Here is an 11,167-nt window from a genome sequence, read left to right as displayed (position 1 = left end):
TTTGGCATCAAAATAATATTTATTAATGGGTCACTTAAATAAAATATCTGTCTCACAAAATTGATCTGTGAGACCGTCTCATATAAATTTTTATGTTAAAGTCTATTCTAATTACTATTTAAGTAAAAGAAAGCATTTATCGTTGATGCGATTCAACAGGATGGCATGACTCGGGATTCTAAGTTATGACCATTGACAACATGATTAATTCGAGGGGTACATTCACCTCAATGTTCGTTTATTCGGATGGATTATTAAAATATTTGAGTTCGACGTAAAATAAATTAATAAAAATTTATTTATTATTATTATGCTATGATATTATAAAATTTGAGATCTTATATTAACTAATTTTAATAATTGTAAAACAAATAAAAATAAAGTGTTACTCTAAATGTAATATAGATGACGAGACGGGTGTATTGTAGGCCGAGCAACCCTACACCTTCCACAGTGGCATTTACGTAGTAAACTCATGAGTGAAGGGTAATTAAACGATGCAACTATTCTATATAAAATAGACATCCTTATTTTAGTACAAGCCTATCGGCAATGACTTAAGCTTCCTCAGCCCGTCTCCCCCATTTCTTTGTTTCTGTCTGAAGAATTGGCGAAAATCTCAGCATAATTTTCCGACCAAAGGTATGGTATGATAGGCGGACCCAATCTCGTGATTTCTTGAATTTATTTAGTTTCATTATTGGTGCGTGATTAATGCTTTGATTATACACGATTCAGGAGGTAAGTTGTGATTTAATGATAGTATCAGGTTTTTGGCTTTGAAGATCTATTTGTCTTGGCAATTTTTACGTTATGTTTTGGGTTTCATTTATGAACTTTGGCTTTACGAGTTCTTGGGTTGAATGAATACGTTGTTTTTCTTGATGGATAGTGTCACTTAATTGCAATTTTCCGCGGTGCGGTGCGGTAGCGGTAGGTGGCCGGCCTAAGTTTGATATATCCTATATTCCTGTTCAAACTCAAAATCAATAATAATATTATTTGTCTTTATTGGGTATAAATAGATTGAAAAATATGTTTTTTAAAAAAATAAAAAATTTCTATATTTTTAATTAGACGACTGTTCTAAAAATCCAGGCATTGTCGGCGCCTTTTAGAACATTAGTTAATTGGCATCCAAGACCTGAATTTTCCTCCACTTGCTCATGTATTTGATTCTTGTTCTTAATGATTTTACGTTCTGTATAAGGCGATTAGTAAGTTTATCTGATGAACAATATACTCTGATCCTCAACCTAGGTTTGACTTTTGGTTCGAGAGACGTGGTTTACAGTCATGTAAAGATTTTATATTGCAAATGGAGGTACAATAGAAAATATAGCCGGCCGTCATCTATGTCTGAACTTGTGAAAAGATGCATATAAGAGTTATATGGTTGGCGGACTTTTCTTTTTTGAAGGTTGTGATTTCATAAAGTTGGTCATTTTAAACCAACCTGCTTCTTGGTGTCTGACTTGGTATCAAGATTTCTATTGTTTGAAAACCTCTGATCCTATGTTTTTTCCGTGGCAGATTTGTTGCTCGTTTTCTAACATAAAGGTGGCAACTTTCGGGAGCTATATTTGTCATAATATAGATTCACTGTATCTGCCTAATTGAGCTGACAGTAGAGTTTCCTGACTCCTGAGATGCAGACTTCCCAGGATGTTAAAACACCCTCCAGAATTGATGAGTTTTACCATCATCAGCCAGTGCGTCAGATCGACACCGAAAATTTTTTCACTCTTGAATCTACACCAGCAACCAATTATGCTATCATTTACAATTCACCTTCAGCTGTTAGTGGGTCCTCCAATATGAGCCCTTTTTCTCCCCAATTATCAAACTCACATTTTTTTGATCTTCATTGCTCGTCACCTTTAAGTGGGTCATCTGGTGTTGATGACGAAAACAAGTTGATGCAAGCTATGTGGGTTTTGAGGAATGAACTGTTGGGGCCCGAATCAGATTTCGAGGATAGTGGCTCCTTCAATGGTGTTCCCTCACAACCTTCTTTTTTCACAAGGTACGACCGAATTCTTGAAATGGCCCCCCACATGGACCTGAAACAATTGCTCATATCCTGTGCCGAAACAGTGTCAGAAACTGATACAGCCTCATTGTCTGATCGAAGTGTTGCAATATCTGCTGCCGAAGCTCTAATGGACACACTGGAAAAAAAAGTTTCTGTCTCGGGTGAGCCTTTACAAAGATTAGGTGCATACATGCTAGAAGGGATCAGGGCGAGATTATTGTCTTCTGGAAGCATAATATACAAGAAGTTGAAGTGCGAAGAACCAACAAGCTTTGAATTAATGTCTTACATGTCTGTGCTTTATCAAATCTGCCCATACTGGAAATTCGCTTATACGTCTGCCAATGTCACGATCAAGGAAGCTATGGAAAATGAGGACCGAATACACATAATCGACTTTCAGATTGCTCAGGGTAGTCAGTGGATGGGCATGATTCAGTCCCTTTCAAGTCGTCCAGGCAGACCACCATATATCCGCATTACAGGTGTTGATGATTCTCAGTCAGCTCATGCTCGTGGTGGAGGACTTGAGCTTGTTGGCCAAAGGTTAGCAAAACTGGCGGAGTCGTGTGGAGTACCATTCGAATTCCATGGTGCAGCTATGTCGGGATGTGAAGTCCATCTCGAAAATCTTGACATTCGGCCTGGAGAAGCTTTGGCAGTGAATTTCCCTTACATCCTGCACCACATGCCAGATGAGAGCGTGAGCACAGCAAATCATAGAGACCGCCTGCTTAGACTTGTGAAGAGCTTGTCACCGAAGGTTGTTACCATCATCGAACAAGAATCCAACACGAACACTTCAACGTTCTTTCAACGTTTTTGCGAAACCCTAGAATATTATATGGCCATGTTTGAGTCCATTGATGTAGCACATACAAAGGATGATCGGCTGCGGATTAGAGCCGAGGAAAACTGTGTGGCGAGGGATGTAGTCAATATACTAGCTTGTGAGGGTACTGATCGGGTCGAAAGGCACGAGCTTTTTGGTAAGTGGAGTGTGAGACTTGACATGGCAGGATTTTCTCCAATTCCATTGAGCTCATCAGTTAATGATGCTGTTAGGGAGATGTTGAAAGATTATAGCTCAAATTACAGAGTTGCAGATGCATATGGCGCGCTGTTTCTTGGATGGAAGAACAGAGCTATGTCATCGTCATCTGCTTGGAGATGATTTATTTGTCATTTTAGAAGGGGAAAATACTAGGGAGGTCATCATAAGTTTAGTTTTCTTGTTTAGTGTATTTTCACTTGTAAAGCTGCTACTGCTACTAATATATAATATACCAATACTTCGACAAATTTGAAGCATAAATACATGATGACACCAAGATTGACTGAATGATTACACCTTGTACTGCAAAACAACCCTGATTCAGACATAAATGCAAGATCCCAGATTCCACCATGCCAAATCCTAGATCACTGAAGTGAACCGCGTGTTTTAGGACTCAAGAACAGCCCTTGTAGCTTCTTTCGCGACTTGTCCACTCGCACAGTGATTGCGACACACAGGCATGTACACTTCAGCCCCAGTAATAAGTTGGGTTTTAGTCTCATTCTTCTTCCCTCAAAGTAAATACGGCACGTTTACCACATACATCGGGCAGTAAGAGCTTTGTCACGGAGTCAGCAATGGGAATTATATCGAGAACTTGGCCAAAGCCCCTTCTGCCAAAGCCCAACAAACGTATAAATTCATAAGTTAAATGAGGATAAGATCATGCGAGGAAGCGAGTGTACCTCAAATAGTCACCATCCAAAGCAGCCACTATTACCGTCTTCCCATAATGGTCAGCAGCTTTGCTGCAGAAATCGTACAAGTCTTCAAAAAATCGAGCTTCATCAATGCCAAACACCTCCAGCTGATGTGTCATGAAAAACTATTAGAGCATATGATGAATAGTAACCAAATATTTGGTGTAAATATTAAATTCTTCAACTGCTATACATATACATTATACCACGATATGGTTCACATGTACTAAATGCAACATAACTATATCAGAAAGACGAGAGTAAAACTTTTTCATAGGCTTGGGGCCAAGCTTTTCTCTGAATGATGATAAATCAGCTAATGGCAAGCATGGTAACTTTTTTCCATCACGTGTCACAATAGAGTCCAGCCCTTATCAAGTGTGCATGTTTGATGTTATTATTGCTACGTTTCTGCAAAATCATCACAGCACGAATACAAAGTCCGTTCAGTTCCAATAGTTAAGCATGGATTTCATTTTTGGGGTGCATCAACCACGAGGGCCACTACTCAGACGGAGGAATCCACAACACCGTTAATCCACATATAGAAAAGGAAATGTGTTAAAACAGCTTGAGACAGGGGCATAGTTACTATGTTAGTGGAATTAGAGTGAGGTGCCATCAAGAAGCAAGCAGATTTTATGATCTACTGATAACCTCACTGAAGTTTGATAGTGCAATTTTTCGCTCGAGTCTCAAATTTTTTCTTTCGTGAAAATTGCAACCCAGAATCTTGATTGAGCAATCGGCAATCCTAAGCCAAATAGCAATAGCTTCAACATTATTGAAAAGGTAATATCGACAGTAGGGGAAATTTCAGGGGTGAAAATGCTCAACCTGGTTGAATCTGCAAAGACATGTTCTCACAAGATTCTTCAAACCAGATTATATTATCCTGTGATAAAAACTCAATTTCCCGTATCCTGCAATCATGGGATGCAAACTCAATTGCCCATCCGCGACAAGAACCATAGGCAAACATGATAAACAAATCCACACAAATTCTAAATCAACAGCGATTGGAAACTTTGACCTCTTGCTTATAAATCAAGCTCGACTCTTTTACCGAATAAAAAAAAATGTCAACCTGCCATTCCTGCTTTCAGACTTCATTCTTTCAAGAAGAGTGGTAGTTTTTCCGGCAAACATGGGTCCCACAATCACATGAATCTCTCCAGAGGCCCATCCATCGGAGCAAAAATCTCGACTTTTGACTACAATTTGAGGGTTCTGAATAATTTTCAAGAAAATTAACCACAAAAGGCATTGGAAGAGAAATGGGCTTTTGCAAAGGTTGAATATTGCAATAAGAAAGAAATTGTTTGGAGTGGAAACGAAGGCGAAAAGACAAAGTAATGACCGCGGGAGATATCCAGAAGGTTGTGTTCCTTTCCTGCAACTGATGAATAAGCTACAAATAATCCTTCCATTTTCATTGCTCAATACTTTCTAACCATTGCCACATTTCCTTGTTGGTTTATTTTATACTTGAAAGTTCTGCATATTTCCATTCGATATTATCAAGAGTTTGTAGTTATGGCTATGCATTCTCTCGATTCAAAGTTGTTGTATCTTAGAGACGATTGTCGTCAACGTAAAGCACTGTTATACGAGCAATTTCGTCTTACGGATAAAGGATTTATCATTGCCTCGAATTTACTATTTTGTGTTGCTTCACATTGTTCGAGTGGCAGCGATCAAGATTACTCACAATCGCAAGATGAAATTTTTAATCTTCATTTCTGGATATGTTGTTAGAACATTTCATGTTAGCAATCTTGATTTTGATGTTAACAAAACTTGTTATTTTGTTTCTAATGAATTTACCTAAGTGCGCAGAAACTGGAACTGATCAAGATTCGAACTGATCAGTTATCAAGTCAAAACTGAAGCTATCGAGACGCAAACTGAAAGCGCCAAATGATTACTCAAACTGAATCAGTTACAACTGATGTATCAAAGACAGTTCAACTGATTGTCCAGCTGACAGGCAGTTCAGCAGAAGACCTTCAGAAGCCCGACCAACTGATGAAGAGCTCAGCTGATGAAGAGTCCAGCTGACCAGTTCAACTGAAGTAGAAAAATGAGTCCAGCTGACGAGCCAACTGATTTCACCAAACCAGCTCAAGATCAGTTCAACTGACCAGCTCAGAACGCCAGTTAGGAATCATTCAGTTTGCAGAACAAGACAAATTTATTCAATGGAATCCAGCTGTGCACATTAAGGAAAAGATGTTGTCCAGTCAAATAACAATAATGGACGTTGCATCAAAGTTTAAAGCCAAAATGTTTCAGAATGACTGTCGGAAAGTACAGTCACATTTCGATGAACAAATTCAAAATGCAACGAACATATTTGATGAGTCTTGGTGTACGATCATATATTGCCACTATAAATACAATATCAAGACGATCAACAAATCAATCAAGAAGCGTGGAAATATACATGTGTGCAGAAAAATAAGAGAGAAGAAGGACACACTGAACTCATATCAGCTTACAGAAGCAATCAGCTCATATTTGAGAGAACACCTCAAAGTGTTATCAGCTCAGTTTATGACCATTTTCTTCTCAATGTGTGAGAACACTTTCGTGTTATATTCATATCAGTTCTCACACACACGCACACACAATCACTCACATATATAGAGAGTTAAGCTTATTGAATAGCTGAGTGAATCTTGTACAAATACATTAAACGTGTGTATATAGTCTTTGACATATAGACGTTAAACAAGTGTTGGCTGGAAGGTGCTGCCTTCAGTCTAGACTAGGAGTTCAGTTAGGCAGTATGGTAAGTCATAAGCTGAGTGGGTTTGTATAATGATTTGTATAAATCAAAGTCTTCTAGTGGATCCTACCCGAGGTGTAGAAGGGGTGACGTAGGAGCAGTTGAAGTCTCCGAACATCCATAAACTTATCTTGTGTACTTAACTGCTTAACATTTGTTTTAAAACTGATTTGATTAGTTCGAGCAGTTATCAGTTCAACTCTCACCATAACTAAAATGATATATGCAAGAACTGATTCCATTTATTTCAGTTAATCAGTTTACAAAAGTTAAATTGCTTTCAAATTAGTCAGCTTTCTTAACGAAGGATTACTTCAAGTATTTTCCGCTTGATTTAACATTAAACTCGATTTAATTCATTGGTGTTTACATTTTTAGAACACGAGCTATTGAAGCTCATGGAGAATGTTGTGTTTGAAGCACCTTCGGAGGTGCACGAACCGATCCTTCATATGTCAACTGTGTCATTTCTCCTTTGGCTACTGCTCCCACTCACGTCGAAAAGCGGTCCAAATTCTCTGGTGCTGATTTCAAACGTTGGCAGGAGAAAATGCTCTTTTATCTCACCACACTGAGCCTGTCTCGATTCCTGAAAGAGGATCCCCCTGTTGTCTCAGAAGGCGATACACCCAACGAAAAACTGTTGTTGATGCATGGAATCACAGTGATTTCCTTTGCAGAAAGTACATATTGAACGGACTCTATGACACATTATATATTGCTCTATCAAAACTGCAAAGGAACTGTGGGATTCTTTGAAAAAAAATGCAAGACTGAGGATGGGACGCAAACATTAAGAAGTTCATTATTGGAAAGTTTATGGACTTCAAGATGGTGGATACCAAAACAATAATAAGCCAAATGCAAGAAATTTAGATCATTCTTCATGACTTACTGGTTGAAGTAATGGAAGTGAATGACCTTTCCAAGTCGCAACAATCATTGAAAATCGTCGCATCTATGGAAAGATTTCAAAAACTATCTGAAACACAAAGGTAATGTATTAAAACTCAAGGATCTGATCGTGAGACTTCAAATTGAGGAAGATAATTGAAACACCGAAGTGAAGACATACAGAAGGATAACGGAAGCTGAATCCAAAGCCAATCTAGCAAGAATCAAACACTAGTTACAAGAGAAATCCCCTCTACAATGACAAAAAAACAAGGGAAAACCAAGAAATTCCAAGGAAATTGCTACAATGGTGACAAACCGAACCACATGGCCAATGATTGTCATCTTCCAAAGAGAGACAATAAAAAAAAAGAATCAAAGGCAAGCCAACGTTGTCGTAATAATTTAGTTTTTGGATCCCTAATGAGTAAGGCCGTTTTTACGCTTGTATTTGAATCAGACAAGTTTGTCTTAACCAAAAGTTGCGTATTTATAGGCAAAAGGTACCAATACAATGGTCTCTTTAAGATGAATGTAATGAATGTTATTCGCCAAGAGAAGAAGAATAAAGTGATTAATTCTGTTTACTTGATTGAAAGTTCTAATTTATGACATGAAAGATTAAGATATGCTAACTTCAACATCTTGCAAAGACTTGAAAATATAAAGATAATACCTACATTTAAAATAAATCCACAAGATAAATATGTGATTTGTGTTGAAACAAAAATGACAAAAGCTCCATTCCATTATGTAATAAGAAGTATTATGCCACTTGAGTTAATTCACACTGATGTATGTGATTTAAAACCTGTGCAAACTCGAGTGGCAGAAAGTATTACATAACATTTATTGATGACTGCACTAGGTTCTGTTATGTCTACTTATTGAAAAGAAAAGATGAAGTCTAAGAATCTTTCAAAAAGTATAAGAATGAGGTCAATAATGAATTCAATTCAAAGGTCAAAATGATTTGAAGTGATCGAGGTAGAGAATATATTTGTAAGGTCTATAAATTCAAACAACGTAACCTAACTGCATGCAATCTAGGGTATTATTAAAAATACTTAATTAAATGTTTTAAATGCATGGTTATGACATTATAATATGATTATATGGCATGGTTTATAGAATTGCATAAATTAGGGCGTTTTGTAGTGTTCGATTCTCGAACGAGGAACGGAGACCGGAGACAATTAAGGGAAATGTTTTTATTAAATAATTATTTTTAACTATTTAATATTTGATGTATTTAATAAGTTATTTTTGAAAATAAAGAATTTTATGGTATTTTTACTCGACGAGCCATATTTTAAACCGGTAGTCGATTTTTAGCAAAACGGAGGACTTTTTGAGGGTTCATGTAATATTTTTTAAAATGTACCAAAGCGAAATATTTTACGTGCATGTTATTGGGCCTAATGGTCTTGTGTTAGTAGATTTTTGGGCCAAGCCCACTATACCTCACTATTTTAAATATGCACTCATTTTATTATTAAAACACACTCAAACCCTAGCCCCACCCCACACCCTCCCAGCCGTACACACACTCACACACCAGCAGGATTTCGGCCGTGTTTTCAAGGAAAATTCAGTAGGAGAATCAACCCGTCCCTCCGGTGTTCGTCTCTCGCTTCGTTGGTTTTATTTTTCAAGCGTTTAGACGCAAAGGCATGCCCTATACTTTTGTTTTATCGTCTTTCACACAATTGAAAACAACAAGTCTCCTAGTACATTATAACCAAAAACCAGTTTATTACTCATAATCAATCATAAAATTGTCTTTACAACGTATTTTCTTAGAACGACAAAAATTATGTTGAAGCGTTTACAATTACTAAGCGAAAACTAAAATAAACTTTTTGATTTTTCTTATTATCAGCCCCAAAATTGGTCTTGTTCATCTTCTTCGATTTTCTCTTCTGATTTATCTTGGGATGATAGAGTAAGGGGTGAGTGATATGGTCGTCACTTAGTAAGCGGATGTCGTTCGAGCACATACATAACAAATATACATGAATTTCGAAAACCACATATCATATCATGCATAACATGATTCTCATAACATGTCATCATCATCACCATAAACATAATTTTGGCCAAGACACTGAGATTTCTCTACTTTCCATGGTTTACTAATATAAGTTCCTAATTTTTACTCCTCTAAGAGGGCGAGGCCGTATAACAGTTACAATCCCACCGTGTGAGGGTCATAAACATATTATGCATATTGGGATTCCCACTCATATCCAGTTGAATCCTCACAGTGCCAAAACATAAAACATACTATAATCGTATCAAAAAGGGGTAGAAACAGAATAATGGTGCTCGACCGAAACTTTCAAAAACGAATTAATTCATACACAAAATATTTTAAAACAAGTTCACTTACCTTAGATCTGTAAGAAAGTGTGAAGAATTCGGAAACTATAGAAGAATCATGCAATCAACACTTCTAAAACGCATCACATCTAATGAAAAATCATCCGTCTTGTAAAATTCATTGCGCCTTATTGAACCGTTGGATCGGGCTTATACTTTTAGAGTACGTTCACAAGTACGTCAAATAAATTATAAACAGTCAAGATCGAGTTCGGAAGTCATTTTAACCTGCTTATGGACAAAAAATCGTAGGTATATTGTTCTCGCCTAAATTTTGAGCAGTTTTTTTGAGAAGACTATAAAAGAAAAAATGACCGTTGGAATTGTGTTAAATTTAGATATGTTATTCAAAACATATGAAAGAACGGTGAAGATCGAATTCTTAGCATCTGAGTGAGAGAAATAATTTTCTGAACTTGGACAGAACTTTGATGACTGTAGCAGAATTTTGGAGAGGAAATTTCAAAAATATGGAGAAAAAACTCGAAAATTGAGAAGTAAATTTTGAATAAAAGCTTCTCTTATTTATAGAGAGGTGATAAAAATCTTACCATATGTGATGTGGAAGATTTGGGTCTACATACTAGTAATATTTTTTTTTTTATTTATTACAACTCACGCGGGGAGGGGGGATCGAATCCGGGGAAACCGACTATTCCGGCAGGGGGTAAGACCACTGGGCTACAAGCCCGGTCTCATACTAGTAATCTTACCATATGCAAGAAGGGGAAAAAAAACATCTTTTCATACTCTTCACTAGCAATTGGTGATGTGGAAGATTTGGGTCTGAAACTATAGTAAACATATATGTTTTTATCTATTCATCATATGAAAAGACGAGAGTGAATCATGTGACACATCAACTAGCTCGTCATATATTTTTTTTTATTTTCATCAACAGTTGATTGGTTGCAACGACGACTTTCCTTCTAGGCTTAGCACCATAATAAGGAGATATTATGCAATAATACATATGTTTGCCTTTAAAAAAAAAAGGTGGGTAAAAAAAAATAAAAATAAAATTATAATAATTATTTCTATTCAAACGTCAGTCATTCGTAAGAAACTCCGTCTCCGCTAAAATTTATAATTTAAGTCAATATATTATGTTTAAAGTACAATTACTAATTAAAAAAAATTGAAATATCTAATATATTCATATATGGCTTAACCTTAACAATAATAAATATTTTCCTCAGTTAAAAATTTACCATATTCTTTAATATAATAAATAATAACAATAATACTGAAAGAACTCCAAACACCACCACAGACTCCATAGTTAAAAAAGTTAATTAATTATATAT

At 36.5% G+C, this 11,167-nt stretch overlaps 1 protein-coding gene and 1 pseudogene across 1 annotated transcript; one reads left to right on the top strand and one right to left on the bottom strand.

The window, feature by feature from the left end:
- Nucleotides 1-514: 514 nt before the first annotated feature.
- On the top strand, nt 515-3,367 carry LOC140980657 (scarecrow-like protein 13). The gene is made up of 2 exons (XM_073446628.1): nt 515-642; nt 1,534-3,367. Exon 2 carries the CDS (start codon nt 1,650-1,652, stop codon nt 3,207-3,209), a length of 1,560 nt encoding a protein of 519 aa, XP_073302729.1. The 5' UTR covers nt 515-642; nt 1,534-1,649; the 3' UTR covers nt 3,210-3,367.
- A 112-nt stretch (nt 3,368-3,479) lies between these two features.
- On the bottom strand, nt 3,480-5,258 carry LOC140970781 (thymidine kinase a-like; annotated as a pseudogene).
- Between the last annotated feature and the right edge of the window lie 5,909 nt (nt 5,259-11,167).

Source organism: Primulina huaijiensis, chromosome 1 (assembly GCF_012295235.1).
Source record: "Primulina huaijiensis isolate GDHJ02 chromosome 1, ASM1229523v2, whole genome shotgun sequence".
Taxonomy (NCBI): domain Eukaryota; kingdom Viridiplantae; phylum Streptophyta; class Magnoliopsida; order Lamiales; family Gesneriaceae; genus Primulina; species Primulina huaijiensis.
Note: the sequence above shows the minus strand (reverse complement) of the source record. Positions and strands in the feature narration are given on the sequence as shown.